Source organism: Cariama cristata, unplaced genomic scaffold, assembly GCF_000690535.1.
Source record: "Cariama cristata isolate BGI_N322 unplaced genomic scaffold, ASM69053v1 scaffold14674, whole genome shotgun sequence".
In the NCBI taxonomy this organism is placed as follows: domain Eukaryota; kingdom Metazoa; phylum Chordata; class Aves; order Cariamiformes; family Cariamidae; genus Cariama; species Cariama cristata.
Genome location: NW_009611350.1, coordinates 17,344 through 40,586, shown reverse-complemented (window position 1 = coordinate 40,586; position 23,243 = coordinate 17,344). Strand labels below are relative to the sequence as shown.

The following is a 23,243-nucleotide window of genomic DNA, read 5'->3' as shown; positions in this document are numbered from 1 at the left end:
TACCCTCAGTGTCACTGTGTCCATTTTCTCTGAGATATTTTGCCACGGTGATGTGTCTATGCCTTTGCAGACCTCTAGACTACAGACTTGTGGAGGAGTTTGTGTTGGTATCATTTGTGTTGTTTTTGATGCGTCCTGACTCAACTGTTAGTTAAGCATTCACAAACCACTTCTGCTGTCTTTAGAAGATTGGTTTTGGCTCTTATAATTTTCTCAAAAAAAGAAATGTAACCTATGAGAAACTGTCATATTTTTGTTTGAGGGATCCAGTTTGGTTCTAGTCTCTGAGTGTAAGCATGTTGCAGGTGTGAAATAATGAGGCTTGGCTGAAACAACCAGTTCTGAAATAGCCATGAGAACCACCTGAAGGCCCTTATGAAGTCTAGCAGTTGAAGCAGCAGTAGCTTAGATGGAGGCATGTGCCACTGTTGAAAAACTAAGCCACATATGGATTGAAGGATTTTGTTGGCTTATCTGTTTGTTCCTTTAAAAGGGGGTTTATTTAAAAAAAAAAAGGAAGTATCCAGATGAAAATGTAACAACAAAGTACCAGAGATGGCCTGAATAACCATGTAAGCATGTCCCATATCAAGGGTATTATCTATCGTTTTAAACAAACTTTAATGAATTTCCTGATTCTGGTACTTCCCCCTTTTCCTTCTGGTTGGAATATGTTGCAAGACCTTTAATATTTTGTTAGTTGTTTTGGTCCCAATGACTGATATGCAGTGTTTGTTTTAATGTATTTCACAAAGTTAATGGATGGTTAGGAGAGGAGAAAAAAGATCACTGTTTCAGTTTTAGAAATGGAAACCTATGTATGTATCACTGTGTATGGTAGATACTACCTGAGGTCCCATAGGAGATATGCTTTTGATCAAGTGGCTTGAGCTGTAAGAGTCAGGCGGCTTGGACCTGATGTCCTTTGGAGAGGCAGAGCTCAGGTGTGAGGTGGTCCTCTCCTGCCGTCCCAATTTCTGTCGCAGGAGAGCGAGCTGGTACCCTCCAGGTTGTACCAGCACGTGGGTCAATGTCTAGGCACTGTGAGCGGTCGGACAGCTTGAGTGTCTTAAGACTGGCTTTAAGATAGCAGTGTAGATATAAGCGCTGAGAGGCAATTGTGCGAGACCTGCTCCTGGCTCTAATAAATAGAACTTAAAACTTACCCACAAGCTCTGTACTGTGTCCCTGTAAAGGCCGATGTTGTCTGCCTTGCAATGTGCAGTAGTGCTTCTCATAATAGTATTCGGTAGGTTGGTCAAACTTACGGCTAGGTAGATAAATTAGCAATAGGTGTGAGTCACTAACCTCTTTTCATTAAGGTTTTTACTTTTGTTGCTTAGTTTTGTGTCTTTTTCTACTTCCCTAGTTTGTTCAGGGCAGACCTGCTGTTAGAAAGGCAGCTCCTGCTGTGTGCTTGGGCTTTGCAGGAAACGGGAAGCTCTAGAAACCCCTTGAAATTTTCTTGTGAATGTTTTAACAGCTTGCTTTTCACCTTCCCTGCATTGTCTTAAGAACACTTGCACTTTGAATATCGGTGTGTACTAAAAAGGTATATTCCACGCATTAGTAACTATATCCCTTGCGCATGCAGTATGTGTGTATGTGTTCCAGAACATATACTTCGAAATAATTGAACCCGTTCTTTTGACTGGGGGAAGGTAATTACAATGACAAGCACACTGTAAAATAGCCTCCTTTTTATTTTTTTTTCTCACTGTTGTCCCTGACTGACTAAATGCCTTAAAGCAGGTTCTGTAGAGAGGAGGAGTGTTATTCACTGAGCCTGGTAGGTGTGGCTGCAGGAAAATCAAGCAAGCCTAGTGTAAGGTCTGACCTTTCAGTAAAGCTACAGGGTGCAGTTCAGCTTTAAGATGCTCTATCCAGTATGGGTTTCACTTACATTTTGACTGGGTGACTTCTCTCTCTCAGTTTTTGGACAAAATGAAACCTATTTTCATAGGGTTTTTTTGGTTCTGGAGCTTAATCACCTCTAACTCTCTGACTTCCAGGTGGAGCACCAGTATTCACACATATTCACTGTGACAGTAAGGAAAGCCACAAATGTCACAAAAGGAGCGATTGGTGACATGCGTGAGTATTTCTCTTTCTATTTTGTCTCTTTCTTCTAGGAGACTGTTGCTGTAGGCAGGGGGAGATGACACATCAAGCTTGTCCTGCATTAAATGATTGTTAGTGGGTTGGTGGTTTTTTTTTGTGTCTTGCTTGTTAAAGCTAGGGCAATCTACCCATTACATTGCTCACTCATTCTAACTCGGAAAGCAGATTTGCCACTCCTTCTTTCCATTGATCCAAAAAAGCTGAATGAGTTGTAAACAATTTGCCTACAAGCAAGCAATACATACACTTAGTTTTTTGGCTCAGTCGGAAGTGCTGTTCTGAGTATAGTGAAACTGGCAATTGCTGTATCTTCAAAAGGCTGTGGTTTGGTGGTGGGAAAACTGAAAAAGAAAGAAGCCCAGAGCTCTGCTGAGTCAATGCAGTAAAGAAGGAAACAAAAAAAAAAAAGTCCAAAACAGATAAGCAGATCTAATGGTGGAAAACTAAGACACCAGCATGTCTTCCTCTTTCTGTTAGGCTTCTGAGCCTCTGGACATTAGCTGAACAGGAAACCACTAGGAAGAATGACCCATGAAAACTCTTGTCTGCCTTTAAGGGGGGAAGAGGGAGAGAATAATATGTTGTCTGAATTTGTAAAAAGAATATTCCTGCTTCCTTGATTATGACTGTTTTGCTGTCAGTTAGTCTCTCCCTTTCCTTGGTGCTTCATGCAGAACATTGGATAGCCCAGGATTTGCAGGCTGGGGATGAGAAGATGAGTGTGGTACCTCGCTCCTGCTCTCTCATCAGACTTGTTTGATGTCCAATTGTTTCTCTCCCAGCACGTTCCTGGAAACTGATTTCAGGTCAAACTACAGCAGCTGCTCTGACCCACAGCTTTGCTTCAGTGGGTTAACAGTTCTGTTGTGTTTTTGTTTTGTTTTGTTTTTTTTCATAATTAGTGTGTACTGTTGATAGCGGGGGGGTAAGCAAGAGGGACAGTTGGAAGGGGAATGTTCAAGAGCCCCAAGTATGAGGGGGGCCCTGGCAGAAGGGGAGAAGAAGGAATTGGGAATCTATGTAACATCTACTGTAGGATGAAGGAAAGGAGCACACAGAGAAAATGCAGTGGGATATTATCCTGGTGGCCTCTGAGAAGGTCTTTGTATAAGAAGACCTTGGGAAAAGTGCTGTAAAGAGGAGAATAAAGGGCCCACAGCTTTGCATGTGTAAGAAGATGGGTTAAACGGAGAGACATAGGTTCTCAGACGCAGCCGTCTCTGTCATGAGACAGTGTGGGGAACATGGGAAGGGAAGAAAGGGGGCTGAAATGGGCACTCCATGATATGATACTAAAGGGAATATGGAAAGGGTGAAGAAAACCAGAAGACCATAGCATTATTTTATTATTTCCACCCTATTCCCCACACCCCCCAGGACAAGCATGGTCCTGTAGTATAAATTCCAAATATTATCTATCAATATAATTGGATTTTTTTCAAGACAAAACTCTTATCTTACCAAATCATCGAAACCAAAAAGCTACTCAGGAAGAACTTCTTATTTTGATAAAACCTGACAGAACTGTGCTCAAGTGCCACTGAAACCTGCTTGGTTTCCTGTCTGAGACAGCTACAAGCTCCCCATAGCCTGAGGCACCTGCAATCTGGGGCATCTCTGAGTGAGCTTCCAAGTTCCCAGGGCTTGTTCTTGGAGCCCTGGCAAATCCCCTGAAGTGAAAAGAAACAGATAATTGCTTCTGGTTTTATTTTGGGAAAATGAAAAGTGATTTCATTTCCCATGTATATACAAAGCTTGGTGTGTTGGAGCGTGAAAGCTATCAAATCAGGAGTCATGTTAATTACTTAAAGATGTGTGAAACTCTGAGTGGTGGAGGGTCTTTACAGTTGATTGTGCCAGCGAACATATATATTTTTTTTTTTCCTCATTTGATTTGCCAAAACTGTAACTAGTTGAAGGAATTTCTGAACTTTTACATTGAGATCAGAAACCCAAGGATAAGATTCACTACCAGAGAGCGTGGCTGCGATACATAATATGAGATGCCTTGGTTGGGGTGAGTACCTGAGTGTTGCTCTCCCATGACGGATGCTGCCAAGCTGTTGACTCTTCTGTTGTTGTTGCTCCACTTTGTGTAGACCGTGACTGTTTTGTGGGCAAGAGAGGTAATTTTACATTGTGGTGGTGATGGAGGTCCTGGGGAACAAGAGATTTTGTATAATGTTTTGCTTTTCTTTTGTCCATATCAGTCTTTCCAAGACTTTCTGGAATAGCTGTGAGAGATCTGAGTAAATCCAAGTTTATTAAATATGTGGAAATGCCTATAATTTTGCTGTTTGTGTGATATTTTTCATCTTAAGGATCTGAGGTCTACCTGTGCTCAAGGAGTTTTAGATGAGAGGTCTAGTGTGCATGCTGCCCAAAGTCTGTGGGTTGGCATGGAGGGCCTGACTACTCTGGCATACTTACCCACACCTCTGTCTCCTCTAGCCTAGGTGGGGGAGATGTGCAGTATTTTAAGCATATTTGTCCAGATTTCTTGAGCTCCTCATTAATGGACAGCATAAGTGGTTGTGTCATCCTTAAAACGAGGTAGTAGATGCCCACTACACTGTAACTTCCACAGGCAATGTGTTTCCTTGATTGAACAGTTCACACACACAGCATTGCTGATTCAAGACATATTTGTAGTATCCTGGCTGATCTGGGTGGCTGGATCAACAGGGAAAGCTGGAGCTAGGATAGCTTCCAGCCCTCTATTTTTATTTTATTTGGCTGAGATTTCCCATTGTCTCTGTAAGCTTTAAAATTTTTGTAGAGTGATCTGAGAAAGACAAGCAGTCAAATCTGAATCTAGGTCATACCAGGATCTGAGTAGCTAAGCTACAGTAGCTGCTTTTGTTTCTCACTGATAAAGCATGTCAAAATAAGTGAAAATGGCAATAATTGCATCAAAGAAAATTTCCATGCAAATGCTTTTCATATATGAAGGAAATTAGTCTACTTATAGTGATTTGTCATTCTGTGAATGTGTGTGTGTGGATGATACATGAGAATTCCTGTAAGAATGCATGACCCAGGATGTTTGGGAGGGGGAAAAATGTTTTGAGAGCAGATTCCCTCTTTCCCAGGAGTTCATTGAAGTCCCTTCTTATTTCACATATCTGCCTGTTTACTGTTGCCTTCATATAGGAGTGCTTCCTTTACTGCTTTCACTTGTTTTAATTTTATGATGGCCCTTTTGAGATGACACTCACACTCCAGATACTGTCCTATCAACATCCAATCGATGCAGCTCTATCTGTACAAAAGATTTAAATTCTGTTTTAGTGACTGCTGCTCAACCCTTCTGGCTAAGTCTTTTTACAGGCTGGAAGATCTATGAGATGAGCAACTGCAGCAGGTGTGTGGTGGGTTGACCTTGGCTGGCTGCCATGTGCCCACCAAACCACTCCTTCACTCCCCTCCATCAACAGAATGGGGGGAGAAAATATGTTGCAAAGCTCTCATGGTTCAAGATAAGGACAAGGAGATCGCTTACCTATTACCGGCACAGGCAAAATAGACTCAATTTGCGGAAATTACTTTAATTTATTTCTGATTAATTGTAACAGAGTAGGGTAGTTAGAAATAAAACTAAAACCACTTTCCCCCCCTATATCTCCCTTCTTCCCAGGCTCAGCTTCACTCCTGACTCTTCTACATCCCACCAAGTGATGCAGGGGGATGGGGAGTGGAGGTTGCAGTGAATTCATAACATGTTGTCTCTGCTACTCCTTCTTCCTCACACTTTTCCCCTGCTCCAGTGTGTGATCTCTCCCACAGCATCAAGTCCTTCACAACGTGGGTCCTTCCCATGGGCTGCAGTCCTTCATGAACTGCTCCAGCATGGCCCCTTTCCATGGGGTACAGTACTTCAGGAACAGACCGCTCCAGCCTGAGTCCCCCACAGGCCACAGTTCCTGCCAGAAAATCTGCTCCTGCCGGGGCCCCTCTCCACAGGCTGCAGCTCCTGACAGGAGTCCACTCCTACATGGACTCTACGTGGGCTGTGACTTCTTCAGGGCACGTCCTATCTGCTCCAACGTGGTGATCCTCCACAGACTTCCGTGTGGATCTCTACTCCACCATGGACCTCCATGGGCTGCAGGGGGACAACTTGTGTCCCTGTTGGGGAATCTCTGTTCTAGCACCTTGAGCACCTCCTCCCCTCCTTCCTCACTGACTTGATATCTGCAGAGTTGCTTCTCTCACACTTTCTCCTTCCTCTCTTACAGCTACTGTGCCGTGTTTTTTATGCTTTCTTAATTATGTTATCGCAGAGGTGCCAGCAGTGCTGCTGATGGGCTCAGCCTTGGCTAGCAGCTGGTCCATCTTGGAGCCAGCTAAAACTAGTTCTGTGACACGGGGACAGATTCTGCGATCTTCTCACAGAAGCCACCCCTGCAGCCTCCCTGCTGCCCAAAACCTGCCACATAAACCCAATACAAGATGGAATATCTCAAAATCTGCATGTTTTTGGTGAGGATATAATTATCCTAATCACTTGGCTTTCTGCTAGTCGCTGGGGTCAGTAGTCCTTGTAAAATCACTGCTCTGACTTTTGGAAAAGACCTTGCCTCCAGACCGGTGAGGTCTTATATAGTGGATGTTCAGTTTTGAATCTACTCCAGATACCACACCTGTAGAGCCTTTCTTTACTTCCATAACAGTACAAGAACTTGTAGAAAAAGACCAGAATCCCAAACCGCAGCATTCTGGAAAAGAAATGCTTGCAATCTGTGGTTCTGTCCCCTTCTGGATTTTCAGGGGGCTTGGTAGAAAACTAGGCCAAAGGAAGCATTTTAAAATTTGTCTTAGATCTTTAAAGGTCTATTTTTCTTTAAGTATACTGGCTTTCAAAACAATTGGTAGCATCTGCAAAGGAAACGAGTTGTATGACTAATCTTATTGATCACTAACCTTCCTTAATCCTGTTTTGGATTTGCAGCTTTTATTTGCTTCACTTACTTTTCATGCTATGATAATAAACAAAGTAATTCTGGGCATTTTAAGGAAAAAGATTTTTCTTAAAAATGTTTAAAGTTTGGATACCTTGTAGCAGTAGTACTCCACTTCTATCCTCGTTTCTGTGCACCCAGTTGGAATTAAGGATGCACATCCATTGTAGTTAGGCTGCTGAGATAAACAATTTAAAGTATTGGGAGCAGTCTAGTCAACAGAGCTCAACCCTGGTTGCAAAACTTGCTAACATGGAGATGGAAAGCAGCTCCTATAAGTGGCTCTTGGCGTGGTTAGTCCATGCTTCTGCAGCCAGCAGCAGACACCCCGTTCTTCTGCTGGGGCAGCGTCGCTGACGTCCTGCCTGGTTGCCTCCTGCTTCTCCAAAGGAAACGAGGAGCTGTGGCATCGCGTGGGATGACTGAGCACCTTTCCCTGCCTGGGCGGCCAGCCTGGCCTTGGCTGTAGGATCTGCTTCAGCAACGGGGAGGGGAAGAGGAGGTGATGTCCAGTTTCAGTCACCGTTTCTCTCTTCATAGGCCTTTGCCCTGGGGTTGTGCTCACCGTGAGCCATAGCTCTTGGTGTTGGAGCTGGCTTATTTAAAGCCAGAGTCACGGTAGTCTAGTGCAGTTTAGGCATACATGTGCAGTGTTTTAAGCCTGAGCTAGCTGGAAGGGAAGGAACTGGAGATTTGCCTGCTTGTATTAGAGCAGAGACACTACAGTTTGTGTTACAGCAGCTCACTCAGGACTAATCCAGCTGTTCTTTGTCTCACAGCTGGCCAATCTTGCACCCTGGCTTAGCTACAGTGTACTTGATTTAACTGCTGAAGTGTCATCAGATAATATTCTTCCTGCAAGACCCTGAAGCAGGACCTGATTTTTGCAAGGGAGCTTCAAGAGGAAAGCAAGCCAAACTCCTCCCCTTTGCCAGCCTAACCACCTGGAAAAAGTAGGTCAGAGTTGGCCAGTCTTCCAAGTCCTACAAGCTGCACATGCAGATCTTCACGAGGCTGAACAGAGCAAGGCAGAGGAGGAGTGCTGGAAGCATCTCACAGGAAGGAGACAGAAATGTTCCCATTTGGAGCCGTGCTGCTCCAGTCTGTGCTAGGGTGGCCTGGGTGGGCAACTGAGTTCCAGAATAACCAAGCTCTCTGGGCTTCAGCAACCCCTTTTGATTTGAGTCTTCCTGACAGCCCTTGTACCAGCCCTGCTGTTGGTCATGTCCTGCAGTGGTCTGTGCCCTGTCACCAACCGTAGCAGCTGACTCTGGCTCTAGAGCTATAGGCTGGTACTGAAATATGCATCCTTAGAAGATACATATCTTCAGAAATGAACAATACTAGTAACAACGGCTCACGAAATGTCTACTGGAGATCTCAGTCTAACATTGAGGCAACTAACTGTAGACTAGATTTCAGTTTCCTTGACACATGCAATATTTTTACCCGGTTGTAGGATAAGCCAGAAGCGGTGCTGGGAGGTGAAATTCATGTTGGAAACAGGCTCATGTGTTCCACAGTGAAACTGATCCAGAAAATGCTGCTGTTTCCAGTTGCAAAAATATATTTCAGTGAGAACTAAAATCTGTCTTTGAATAGTTGCCATGTAGTTATTGAGGCAGGGAATGTTTATTTTTGTAAAACGTTAGTGAAAACTTGTTTTCGTTCTACAGCTCTCCTGTTACTCCATTACACCGTAATGATAACATCAAAGCAGTCATGCTGGCTTAGACCGAGGATATTCTGATTCTGTTTGAAGGGACCCCCTTGTCTCCCTACTTGAGCCCTTGCCACGCTGTGACCAGCTGCAGCCCCAGCAGAATGGAGCTTGATGGTGACTGGGAACTGTTTCTCTTTCATGTGCTGTCATGTCTCCAGGCAGAACTTTGTGGTAGGGCTTTCCTCCAGGGACTTGTGGACACTACTGTTTCTCCAGTTTGAGCCTTTCACTCTCTCTGTTTAGGAGGTGTCTCCCTCCTTTTATTCCATTTGTCCTCTATAATAATTGTATTTCTTCCTGATTTCTTTTCTTTTCCTTCTCATCCCCCTTCCCAGGGCGGGCTTTGAAGTTGTGTTACAGTTGGGCTAATGCCTGATCCTAAGGGAGAATCAGGAAGAACATCAGTCATAGTCAGATACAAAGGAAAAATGTGAGCAGGGTAAGAGTGTGATCCTTTCCTCTGATCCTTGCCAAGCACTCAGCTGTCTTCAGTAAGGGACTCCCTGAGCTGGATGTGCTTCTGATGTAATTAGTAGCCCTCACTGAGTTTCTCTGGCATAAACTTCACTGGTTTTCCTTGAATCCACGTAAGTCTTCTCATCCGCAGCTCCTTTGATAAGGAGTTCTGCAGGTTGCTGTCTACTGCATGAAGAAGACTTAATTTGTTTTGAAATTGGTTCTTTAAAAGTGTGATTTGAAGCATCTTCTGGTTACTGTCCCACATTTTGCAGGATGCTGTCCCATGTATCAGTCTGTATCCAAGAAAAGTTCTTACAAATAGATAAATATGGTCATTTATGTGTTTCTGACTGAACCTGTTCTGAAAGGGAGGAAGAAAAATCATCAACCTTCCTCATCTTCATCACTACAGAAAGGAACGCCTTTGTAAAGCCTGTCACTAAAAACTGCGCTCTATCAAAGCATGCAGCCAACAGTGTTACAGGACAGTTGAAATACAGGGAATGTCTGCTTAATGCTAGGTTGTGCCGTGCTTAGTTGGCTGGATTAACTCGCATGCACACTCATCCCTTTCCCTTTATGGACCTGTTAACATCGGTGTGCATACGCTCTTCTGACGAAGTGTTTTGCCATCCATTCTTTGGTCCTGTAATTGAAATGCCTGTACTCACCTGACTGGGCAGCGAGGTTGGGACAGAAACAATTGGGGCAGGTGTCACTTTATTTTTGAGTTTCCTGTAATTGCTTGCCGTAGCAATGATGATGATTTTACTAAGGTGTGATGTTTACGTAGCCAGCCTGAGCCTAAACTTAGCTACGGTTCTACCCAGTTAGGACAGCTCCAGGTTTTTAAAATGTTCCTGACAATTGTCTGAATTAAAAACTCAAAGGAAGAACCTTTTCTCGCTCAAAGGCCTGGAGGCTGCATTTCAGCAATACAGTAAATCAAGCTCTAGGGCTCCTGGTAGACGACCAAAACCTCTAAAGCCTCATGACACCAAACACAGATCCAGTGTAAACTTGTTCTGCGGATTCAGAAAACGTTGCCAGTTTAAATTAGTATTAGCAGACTTTATACCAGACTAGGAATAATCTATACTCCATCAACTAACATAAATCTAGAATAAAAGTCATACTGTGGGTTTTGAGTAATTTACCAGGAATGTGATGATGTGCCTGAATCTACTCTAGACCAAATAATCACTGCCCAGGTCTGGCATTACTGTGGACCCACAGTCACGGCTAAAGTAGGCAGCCACGCCACCTGTTCCTTCTCTCCTGCTTGTGTCTTTGTTGGTGGAGTGAGGCGTTTCACAAGTTTAACACTGAAAAAGCTCTTAAGAACTAGGCATTTAAATTAATTTAAAAAAACCCCAACCCCCTTAGATTCTGGCACACTGCTAGAAAAACAGATTTTTCTCTGGGCTATTGCAAGCTAATGTTTTAGTCACTTTTCACTGCTGACTATCTGCAAAGGGGACTACAGATAACCTAGAGAAGTTAGTATTTTTTGGTGTTGACACTTCTACAGATTTGGTTTGAACCTACAAAGTGTTCAAGTTTATGTGGTGGTTTGTTGTTTTTTTTTTTCCTTTCAAGGCTGGATCAGCAAAACCGCTGTTTTGTGTCCCACTCCAGTAAACTGGGTGGTAGTGCAGTGCCTGTGCTGGGAGTTCAGTTCTTTCCTTCAGTTAAGTAATGCCGGAGATGAAAAGCACTGTAATAAAAGGCACAAATAATCTCTAATAAACGTATTGCCCAATCACAGGATTTCTCATAGCATAGATGCTGCTTTAGGAGCTGCCTTACTTCATTTGTAGTCACCTTCCGCTCATGAAATCTCGCACTGCATCATCCCCTTTGCAAAATCCCTCTTGAAGATGAAGGCCAAAAGCCCTGGCATTCCCTGTACTACCTTAAACACGGGTAGCAAATGACCTATCACCTCCTCCTTGGGACCCCTTACTGGCAATCTCTATGTGTACTCCTGGTTATTTTAGGTTCCCTGTGGCCCTCTGACATGTCTCCAGACTCTTAGTCTAACATCTGTATTACTGCTAGACTATGAGTTTGTCTCTTTGAAGACTCTCAGAAATATCTGCTTCATATGAATGGGAAGCCTGAATTCATAGCGGACTCAGCTACAGTCCTCTTTGAAAATGGAAATTCAGAACAAATCAGAAAAGACAGATCAAAAGTTTGACCTTGTTGCTGTTAGCTGCTGCGGTGTTTTATGGTATTGAATGGAGGGCTTGTGATTGTGTGACGGCGGTAGTTTTTAACACAAAGATTACCCAAGAGGGTGACAAGATGCTTTTGTATGTGGCAGCCTGACACAAGCCAGTTCTGCTCCTGGCATTCCTTGGCTCCACCTCTTCAGGCAGCAGCAGAACTTCTTGTTTTCCAAAATCACACCACCAGCCTCTGCAGGAACGACTGTATGTACTCGTTTGTTGCCTGTGAATCGGCAGGGAGGGCACACCTAATCTTACCCTGAGCACCCAGCAGCCTGCTCGGACTGTTTACTGTCTCCTCCATGCCGTCCCACAGCCAGGTAGCATTGCTGGCTGCTGTATGGGGGGACCTTGTGACTCTGTGTTTTTTCCATTCCTCCTTGTCTGTCTGATATCGAGTTAATTAATCAATTACTGGTGCCTGTGTTCTGCTGAACACAGGAGACATCTTTTTTTAGGCCCTTGTGTTAGTCTGTCCTTTCACTAGTGTACAGCAGAGCAAGGGTAAGCCAAATTGAATAATTCGTATGTTTGTTAATATGTTATTTGGGAAGCATTAATTATTTGGGATTTACTGATATTTGACAATTATTGGTAAGTACTGTTTTTAAGAATTCCCTTTTTTAAAGCTGGAAAATCACATTAAACTGGGAAAACCCATGATTTTAAAATTCATTACATTTTCACCTGACTGTGGCAGAGAGACCAAATCATATTTCTGTGCCACTGCGAAGCATATTGTCCAGCGAGCCCCATAAAATTCACTATTTGACTAAAAATTCAGTTATTATTTTCAAACAGACGTCAAAACTGTGGTTCTGGCCTAGGAAGAGATTCACGTAGCTCGTGCCGTGCTGGTTTACTATGATTGATACCAGTTAATGTTCAACCTTTGTGCCCCCTGCTTCGGATTTCTCTAGAGAAACAGTAGGTTTGATAACTTCCGTAAAATTCAGAGGAGCCCTGCAGCCAGGCAGCAGGGACTGTACCCTGCACAGCCTGCTTGAACTCCCTTCCCCAGCCAGAACCACTTGTGCATAAGGCACAGCTGGCGTTTTTTAGCTTCCCTCCCCCTGGAGTAGAGGAAAGTAGTCCAGCAATTCCTGTTACTAGCTTGGCCTCAGTCAAGCCACTCAGCTGCATGTAACTTTGTGTTAACCCAGTTGTACGATAGTACAGTAAGCCACAAAAATAGTGGAAAGTGGACAGAAATGGTCATTTGTGACCTAGTAAGATTTTATGGATAGAGTTGCACTTAATGGTGGAGGATGTTGGTTAACCAGAAGGCAAAAAACTCCCAATGAACCAAACTAACATAGTTCTTTAAGGAAGTTCTGCCATGTACTTGCTGGAATGTTCCTGTAATTGCATAAACATGGTACCTGGTGATCATGGGTCCAAAAAATCTGGATGCAGATTTACTTTCTATAATGGTGATGCATATATTAACTGAAATTAAAGTTAATATGGTTTTATTTAATATCCATTATGATCACAAGTGTTTATAACATGCTTGTGTGGGAAAAAAAAAAGACAAATTCTTATAGTGCAGAATTTTTTTGTAGCAAACCAGATTTTGGAATACTTCAAAAACTTTGTGTTTCTTTCAGCTTTTGTTGGGCAAATGAGAGAAATTTTAATGTATGGTGGTAGTGGCATCATCCTTGGTATTTTATGTTTGAACAGGCTTTCTATAGTTTCTTTATGTCTGTTGTGCTGTTGAAATAATAGAAATTGGAATGACTGAAGTATTAATTATATGTCTGAAATATTAATTATATTAATATGGGGGCCTGATGACAGTCATCTCACCAAATTAGTAACATAAGATCAAATGGTTTCCAGTTGTAGAAGATCTTACAGGTTTCTTTAACAGACAGATTGCTTGAAGTGTTACTCATTTTTAATATGAAAATGATTGATCCTAATTACTGTCCATTGTGTGTTTCACTTCATGATTCACGATGTAATTTAGAGATAGAATTCTATAGCAATTACTTAACCAGGAGATAAAGCAAATGAGGAAAAGTCATTGAATCCTTACTTCCTACCTCTCAGCCATTTCTTAAGCCACTGTGTTTAAAAATAACAGTTTAGATGCTGACTCTGCTTTTGTTATTGCATATCTGTCTTCAGCCCCTGGAGCTTTGGTGAATGCTGTAAATCTTACAAAAGATTATTATGAACATTTTGTTAATTAGCCTTATAACTCATCTAGCTATAAGCTGCTAATTGCAGGACCCTCTGTTGGTTCCATTGAGATCAATGCTGAAACTCTTAGTTTTATTTTTTTAGTGTAAAGGTGGGGTTTTAGATACGCTTGTACTTAGTTGTCAGTTCATATTCGTTTTTTTTCCTGAGAAATACTATTGGAGTCTGGTCCCTCTATTCCAGACCGTTATCTTTGCCATTATCTATGAAGCTCTTTGACTCTGGGAGAAGTATGATATTTTAGTTGGATGCATATGTTGAGGCACTTACTGTAAGTAGTCAGAGTGCCGAGAAGAGAGGAATATGGAATCATACCATACGGTCCCTGACTTATGGTAGTGCATGTGTTCATTTGCAAAGCTTCCAAACTTTACCTCCATTAAAAAGTCGAGAGGCAATGCAGATAGCTAGCCCACAAATTATGGAGGAGTCATGAGAGAATGCTAGCACAAAGATTAGCCCAGAGCCTAGCTGAGCTGTATGGAAACTTTGTTTTCTTTAGAATTGTCCTGAGGAAGAAGTACAAATTCTTACATATCGCTTCTTTTCAAAAGTCCGTGGTTGATATTTCAAGTAGGCTACTAAAATAAAAGAGCAATTCCACGACAGTCTTGCCTCTGCATGGATAATTCTCTTGTATTCATTACACTCTCAAAACATCAGCTTTTGACCCACAAACCATTTCATAAAGATGCTTCCTCTTAAAATCAAAATATAGATAGTAGTGGTGATCAAGCTACTTTTCACTTACATTTTCAGATTGGTTTTTTTTGAAAAACTTACCTGGTAAATCAGCTAGCAAAAACACACAGAGAAATAAATACATCCATGCAGAAGGATACACATTCTGTCTGTTTTATCTGCGTTTGATAACTTTATAACGTTTTGAAATAGATGAAGTGAATACTTCTGGGTTACTTGCCAGGTTGCTGGTAGCTAGTTTTTGGTCCTCAACCAATAATAAGGAGTAAGATTTTGATTAATATAGTATAGCTGATAGCAGTATCTTAATCAGAGCACATGGTCTTCCAGTATTTTTCCTCTTCATCCAAAGAAGGAAGTTGTAAACGGGTAGATTTTCATTTTCTTAATTGAAAATAGCACAAAATAAACTTTCAAACATGAAAGGGCAGATGATTAACGCTTTGCCTCGGGTTAAAAAAGGTAATAAAGGCAGGGAGTGAGGGGGTGGCTGGCAGTATTGAGTTACGAAGACTGATTTTTCTAAGTTTAGTTGTTCCGTGCCTTAGGTTTAGTTTCTGTTTCAACACTTATTTGGAGTCTGTCTGATAGGAAGTTAGTAATGGCATCTGCATGCCAGCTGTGCAATGGTATGGGGTTTCCACATGCTTTGGGATTTTGAATACAGCTGGGAAACCATTTGCTGTTTGCATTTAAAAGAAAAAAAAATTAGAGTTGTGCAAATTGTATATGGGCTGATCACATAAAAAATTGAACGGAAGGGCAAGCATTGTCGTTTTGTCCAAAACACTGTTCAGCACCGGTATTTTGGTTAAAAACTAAGCTTTAGAAACCAAGAGGCAAGTTCAGCCTCTTGATAGAGCAAGTCTCTAGTGTTTATTGCCAAAGTAGTGCTCGGTAACCAGACTCACCACCTGAGATCTTGTCACTTCTGATTTCAGGAGATAATTTGCTGTTTAGTTTCAAGGGGCCTTGATTCCCTTTTTCCTGGCACAAGTTTGTGTAGTAATTCAAGGGAGCTAATGTATTCAGTAAAAGTTGGCAATTAGTTACATCTGCCAGTGAGAAAACAGATTTAAAAAACACTTGTGGGTTGGTCCCCCTGTTCCCCTGACTTTAAATAAGAGACAAGATCAGACATAAATTCTTAGGAGCTAATAAAGATTGCTATTTAAAAGCTTTCCACACTGATACCCAGCTTTAAATAGCTGCTTGTTAATTATGCAGGTAGCAGTGTGACCTGCCAAACTGTAGCAATCAGCTAAGCCCCACAGATATGGAGCAGAGTGTAAAACTCCCTAAGTAGTTCTGGGGAGTGTTGTAGCAGTCCAAGGAAATTCTCACACAGTGAAATCTTTGAATCACAAAGTCTATTTACATACAGAATTTTAATTGAGGGTGCCTGAGTTTAGGAGAGGGTTTGTTTACTGTCCCTAAAGTTTTCCTGGCTAGAGGAATACTTAATTCAAAGCATGACCCTGGCATGGTGTTCTGCGTCTCCAGAGATATTTGAAGTACTTTATGGGTAAGCTCAGTATCTTTTATGTTTGGCGATGGGATCAGAAGGCGCATTACATCTGGCTGGTGCTCCCCCCTAGAATTGGTGGGAGGCCAAATGTTTTCAGTTTTGATTCTATTCTGCCCTGCTACACATACAGAATCTCCTGAGTGGTTTCAAAAAGCCTTTTGTTGGTTGGTTGGTTACATTTTTTTCAAAAAGATGATTGATCCCCATTTGAACGTATCAAACTTTTTTGTTTTGCTCCTTGCCTCCTTCTCCTAGGTGAAATGATCGTGTGGTTCTGGACCTCAGCAATCTCACTGATAACATTTTATTGAAATCCAAAGGTCTCTGAAAACACTTGGCTTTGTTGAAAAAAGTATCTTTAGACCTAAAGTGTGTACAAGGAGGAATGTTCAGACCTGTTTTTCCTAGTGATAGATTTTAATCTCTTTCAAAAAGAAACCTTTAAGGAAAGGATTCTTGTTTGTGGTGGGTATTGTATTTGCTTGAAAATGTTTCACTAAAGTGGAGGACAAACTTTGAAGAGAGGATGCTGGAAAGTTGTAGGCATTTCACCACAGCAGAACAGGTGACTTTTCATGATTGCCAAAACCACAGGAATAACTTCCCATGCTCTCCTGTGAAGCATCTGAGCAATGTTTTAGAGAAATCTGTGAAGGACTGCATCAACCTTGGCCCAATTCAACAGAAAAAAATTCTCATTGGACAGAAAAAACCTCATTGGACAGAAAAATAGCTTTTTTAAAAAGTTTCAATTACCTGGTAGAAGTATGCGTATTTCCAATAAACTTGAATCAGTCCATGTTTGTTCTGGGGCTGTTCTGTTTGTTCAAGGCTTTTTTCTTCCCCTCTTAAAAGCATAATGTCTGTTTCTTTTTGGGAGATTGTTAATATCATTGTATCATTCATGTCGTTATATTTGTGCCATTTATATAGTTGAATACTTTTCTGTCATAGACCATGAGGTGATCTGTGGTTTCACGTAATTGTATGGATTATTACAACTCAAACTGGAGTTTTACCTAACTTGAACAACTATTTTTCTCTGTAGTTGATACTCCAGATCCTTATGTGGAGCTGTTCATCCCATCCGCCCCTGATTGCAGGAAGAGAACGAGACATTTCAATAACGATGTGAATCCCGTGTGGAACGAGACCTTTGAGTTCATTTTGGACCCCAATCAAGAGAATATTCTTGAGGTAAATCACATGCCTGAGCTGCATCTGTGAAAATGGAAGTGTACATGTCTGGAATGTTATTTTAACAGTAGCTTGTATGAGTATGGCATCTGTTGTCTCAAGATTACAACTTCTTTTAAAACATTAAATGCTGGATTTTGCCTTCAGGCATGGTGCTAAGCAAGAGGTATTGTATAAATTGTATTATTCAAGGAGTAGCCTTGAGAGTCATTATAAGATATGCCTCTTGAGCCATCGCTCAGATTGCTCCTGAGGGCTAATAGCTTACTATTCTTCACATCAGCCATAAATTATTCTCTCCATGCTTCTTACACTGATTTAAATGTTATGGACAGTGAATAGGTGGGGGCAAAGTCAAGTCTCTGCCCATTCTCTGCTTCTCCCTGAGGAGAAAGAAAACAGACACATGGTTCTGCTGTCTCCTCCATGCCTGGAGCCAAAGGCTGAGTAGCCCACCCAGTGATGTTTTGGGTACTCTTATTCCATATGCAGGCTTGTTGACCAAGCCACCATTAAGTCTCAGTATGTTAGGCCTTTCTGGGTTGTGTACAGAAGGTGTGTTAAGTGTAGCTATTTTATAAGTGAGCACGGCAAGCATTTAAGATCGTCTATAGTCCTTTGTTAGGTTGCTTCTTCGTAGGGGATGGCCCTAACATGTGAAGTCTTCTGACTCAAGCTTATGGAGTTGCAGTCTAAATTGGCCAACTGGGACACCAGTTGATACACCAGAAGGCTGCGCTGCCATTCGGCAAGACCTGGCCAGGCTGGAGAGTTGGGCAGAGGGGAACCTGATGAAGTTCAACAAGGGCAAGTGTAGGGTCCTGCACCTAGGGGGGAATAACCCCATGCACCAGTACACGCTGGGACTAGACCTGATGGAGAGCAGCTCAGCGGAGAAGAACATGGGAGTCCTGGTGGACAACAAGTTGACCACGAGCCAGCAATGTGCCCTCGGAGTCAAGAAGGCCAATGGTACCTTGGGGTGCGTTAGGGAGAGTGTGGTCAGCAGGTCGAGGGAGGTTCTCCTCCTCCTCAACTCTGCCTTAGAGAGGCCACACCTGGAGTGCTGGGTCCAGTTCTGGGCTCCCCAGTTCAAGAAAGACAAGGAACTACTGGAGAGAGTCCAACAGAGAGCAGCAAAGATGATGACGGGTCTGGAGCATCTCCCTTATGAGGAAAGGCTGAGAGAGCTGGGTCTGTTCAGCCTGGAGAAGAGAAGACTGAGAGGGGATCTGATCAATGCTTATAAATACCTTAAGGGCGGGTGTCAAGGGGATGGGGTCAGAGTATTTTCGGTGGTGCCCAGCGACAGGTTAAGGAGCACCGGGCACAAACTGAAACACAGGAAGCTTCATCTGAATATGAGGAAGAACTTCTGTACTCTGAGGGTGGCAGAGCACTGACACAGGCTGCCCAGAGAGGTTGCGGAGTCTCCTCTGGAGATATTCAAAACCTGCCTGGATGCGATCCTGTGCAACCTGCTGTGGGTGACCCTGGTCTGGCAGGGGGTTGGACTGGGTGATTTCTAGAGGTCCCTTCCAACCCCGACCATTGTGTGATTCTGTGACAGAGACTAAAGTCTGTGAAGCTTTTCATTGGGCTAGTAACCATAGTCTGTTAGGGCTAAACTGTTTGAAGATCTGAAAATTGAATTGTGCTTCCTACAAGGCTCCCTGTGTTCCTGAGGAGAGGGGTAGGTTCTGCAGTTTGGGGAAGAAGAGTCCCATGATCAGTTCAATGGAGCCTGAAGAACTCTCATATGCATCCTGCACGAGAGGCAACAATACTGGAGAATTCTCAAGAACTTCACTACAGCTTTGCAGAACATGGATTACACAAAATAGCTACCACCAGCTGGTCAGGTGCAACAGTCACCTGAGTCAATTCTTACTAAATGTTTTGGTCATAGACATGCAAACTGGCTGCGTGAAACTTGACAAAAGTTTGAAATCTCTAACGTAGTTCTTGCTTTCTGATAACAAGTCAGGCAAATAGATATCAGGTATTAGAAAGAGGAGTGGAGTCATTCTGGCTTCTTTGTGAGAAAGTACTTGTGGAAATAGGAAGAAGAAAAGAAGAACTTGGGTTTATGACCCTGCCTTTGTCGCCATCTGGGAATTAAAAGTTGTTTCAGTTTTGCCTGATATCACCTTTGTGGATTCTAAGAGAAGTCCTGGGGCAGAGAGTTTTACCTGTCTCTTTGCAGATCCTGTACGTTTTTTGGAAGATTTGCAGGAGCTACAGCTGGCTAAATAATAGATGGGATCTACAGTAGCTCTCATGATCTTCAAAAGATGAGTGGAATGGTAAACTGAGGAGCAGCAAATAATAGTTAAAATATAGTCCCTTGGTATAAAGACTGGGTCAGATTCTGCTTGTAATTATACTTAGGCAGCTTCTCTAGTAGTGTATGAATTTGTGGAGTACAAAATTTGGTTCAAGGATTTTTAAAGGATAAATTATTAAAGTCACAAACAGCGGTTGCCAATGGCTTACCTGCTTCCTTCTCGGGAACAGTACCACTTCTTATACTCTGTGTCTTTATGCATTCTGATGTGAAGAAGTTGAGATGCTGGCAAGCCATTAATTTCTTACTGTTACATGATCTCAGATATTTTTGGCTATGTGGATGCCTGGGCCATTCACTTCCTTCTGTGGTAACAATGTGATTAGCTCATTTCCCACCAGGGTGAGAACTCCCAGTTACTAAAACATCTTTTGTAAGTTGAGTAACATTTTGTAAGATGTTTCCCAGTTTTTAGTGCGGTTTTGCACAGTCGTTATAGAGTACAGGATTTTATAAACTGGCACGCTACTGATTTCCAGCACAGTATGGCCATAGCATACTGCCAGATTCTGCGAGTCCTGGTCTCCTGTAACAGAACACAAAAAAATTGATTATAAGTAGAATTTGGAAATAGCTAAAGGCTGTTGCTGTTGTCTTAGACACATGCTATAAAATTCCATTAAAATTGCCTGCAAAGAGCTGGTGAAAGCATGTTAATTGTGGACCTGCTTCACACGTGTGTTTGCATATACGTATATGTGTTGTTCAGGGTAAACATTCTCTTCACCATGAAAAGTAAAGTCTTTAGGTTAAAACTGGTGTTTGTGTTCTGCTGTTGTACATGCACGCAGTGCCTGGCAGAGCCTTTGGATTCTGCATGGAGTGCAATGTCAGAACTCAAATCTGTGAAACCACCTCCCCACCCAAAACCTCTGTATGAATTCCCAGGCTCACACAGACTCCACAATCCTCTCGACTCTTCAGATTATTCTAATCTAAATCTTTAACTCTATCTCAAGCGCAGTTTTAACTCTGAAGTGTGTAAGAAGCTCTCCACAATCTCATTAAGAAGTTTTTGCTATTGCTATTGGTTTTAAAAGACAGCCCTCAGAGATTACAGCAATAAGCATAAAGTTCTGCAAGGAAACAAAACAATATAGGTGTCAGTAAAATAATGAGTTCTGTCCTGAAATACAGTTCATCGTTTCAAAGGGTTGCTTGTGGCACAGGATGAAGAAGATTCTTTATAGCTGAGAAGAGGCTGAACCCAGATGTAGCAACTAGTTATTCAAGTGGTTGTATCTTAATTCCATTTGTTTTATGCAAAAGATATGATCCAAGCTGCAAACACATGACATTTTAGAAGATACAATTCCACAAAGTGGAAAAAAATTGTAAGCCAAATGAGTTTGGAGAACTCATTTAATGGAAACCATGTAAATGGTAATTTGAAATTCTGACTATCTTACTTGAGAACTTGGAAGGCTGCCACTGAGAAAGAAGACTGCTAGATGTAGACCCACAGGGATTAGAGCAAAAGCACTGAACAGTGTTCTGCAGTATCCACATACATCTTTGGGTAGTATCACATTTTGAAAAGGTATATGCTCTGACATGGAGAATATGAGAAGAGACTTGAAGGTCTGGCTGGATACAGAGAAAAGCTTTGTGTAGTTCGGAATGCTGCGTATTTTGCCAAATCATTGCTATAAATATCTTGGTCTGTAGATAGAAGGCTAGGATGTATGGATTCCATCTTCACTGAAAAGTTGCTGCATGTTTTTTTGGCATATCACATTTAAAACTGTGTTTCTCCACAGAGGAGTTTTACTAACTGGAAATTTGAAGCAATTGTATGTTTTGTATGTGTAATTTGAAGTTATTATGTCTGCTCAGAAAGATGGTGAGATTTGCTGACAGAAAGGTGCTCAAATAAAAAACCCTTTGTAAATGATACTGTTGTACTCATGCAATTGATTGCCTTGAAGGTACCATCCACACTATACATGACCTTATCCTGTTTTAAAGAATATGTCTTTTGGCACTGGCTGTTGACTGGGTTGGGTTAGGCCTATTTCTTTTCCACATAATTTTTTTCTTTTACTTTAGGCATAGGCTGTATAGAATTAAAAAGGGATTTATCGAAGTAGAATTGTGAATACCCATGTATCTTTTCTAGGTTACTTTGATGGATGCCAACTACGTTATGGATGAGACTCTTGGCACATCCACATTTCCTATATCTTCTCTGAAAGTGGGAGAGAAGAAGGAGGTCCAGTTAACTTTCAATGATGTAAGTTGCAACATTCATGGCTTTGCCTTTGTTGGTGAAGCTTTGAACGTGATGGGAAGTTCTTAAAAGAGCACCTGAACTGAGAGACCTAAACTATTGTATAGACCAGGACGCACTTGTTTCAGTCCTTTATCTGAATTTTATATGATGTCTGAATTTTATATGTGCCACATTCTGGTTAGATAAAGCTTCTTCACAAATCAATAGAGGATGGTACTTTTAAAAGCTACGTGATGTGTCCTAAGGACTCTCACTGAGTCTGATGTTACTAGAGTATTCCCTCAGTTATTTTTTTGAAGCATAAGACAAACATTTGGCCTGCTCTTGATATTCATAAGAAATACACGTTCCTAGATGAAAGGAAATCCGAGACTATTTCTGATCCCATCAGCCTACTCAGTACATACGTATGTGTTTTCTTAATATAGAGCTAAGTTTTGAAATCAAGAAGGGATGAGAATATATCCTGAAGGGGGTAAGGTTGGCAGACTTTCAGTCAGGAAATAGCCGAATATTTGGGGGCACGGGAGGGGCTATCTCAGGTGAGGGTTGTTCTCTGCATACCCTGGTGTGAAGCTCATTTTCTAAGCATTCACTGTTGCCGGTGGTTAAACACAGAGCGCTGGCCTAAAGGCACTGTATTTATCTTCTCACAGTCCTGCTGAGAGGAGGATTAAAAAAAATGGTGCCACTGAATGCCTTAGTGTCCCTGCTACGAGAATCCTCTTTAAAAATCCAGTTTCAAACTTTCACTTGCTAAACCTTTGTCTGCACTACTTGATTCAATTTAGTTTAACGGCCTTCGTTAGCACGAGAAGTTACGCAGAGTTTGCTGGTCAGTATATTACCCTCTACTGCTGATGCCTGTGGCTTCCAGAAAGCTAGCGGAAATTCTTTCATTATTATATGTTTCACTTTCAGTAAATGGCTTGTTCTAACACAGCCCTAGTTAACATGCAATAAAGCATTAATAGGGTTATTCTCTTTAAACAAGTATACAAAACAGATGGAGTCAGTTTAACAGGGATTGTCTGACTGCACGGTAACTCCTGGAAATTGTTGTTAAATCTGTGTGTAATTGAACTTGTTCTGCACTTATTAAAATACCGTTGTTTATTAGAGTAACATATCACAGGCCATTCTGAACATTATTCAGTACTTGTAATTATATCCATCACGTCTGGTTATCTTTATATGTATATATATTGTATGCATATACTATATGTATAAATACTGTCTGCATTTCTGTTTTGGGCTGTGGTTTATTATGTGATCAGAGGTCTGGATTTGTGACTGCTCTGCTGTTTTCCATGTGATATAACTTTAGAAGTGTGGTTACAGCAAATAACTGGTTAAGGCTTATGTATTGGAAATCAGAGAGTTTCATGTGTAAGATTTAGTGTTTAATTAGACATAGCCTTAGGGCAGTTGGAATTTTGATACCCTCCTTGTTTTTTTTTGTTTTTAAAGTTACTGCGTTTTTTGAAGTTTCTGCATATTTATTTCACTAAGTGCTTCAGTAACTTT

At 41.8% G+C, this 23,243-nt stretch overlaps 1 protein-coding gene across 1 annotated transcript in view; it reads left to right on the top strand.

The window, feature by feature from the left end:
• LOC104160158 (cytosolic phospholipase A2-like) overlaps positions 1-23,243 on the top strand; it is a gene marked incomplete at its 3' end in the record, with an annotated part of 45,260 nt that overhangs the window by 5,351 nt on the left and 16,666 nt on the right. The window contains exons 3-5 of the mRNA XM_009698223.1: positions 2,013-2,094; positions 16,988-17,136; positions 21,603-21,716. Coding sequence (XP_009696525.1) covers positions 2,013-2,094; positions 16,988-17,136; positions 21,603-21,716 — 345 coding nt within the window. The remainder of the gene's footprint in view (positions 1-2,012; positions 2,095-16,987; positions 17,137-21,602; positions 21,717-23,243) is intronic.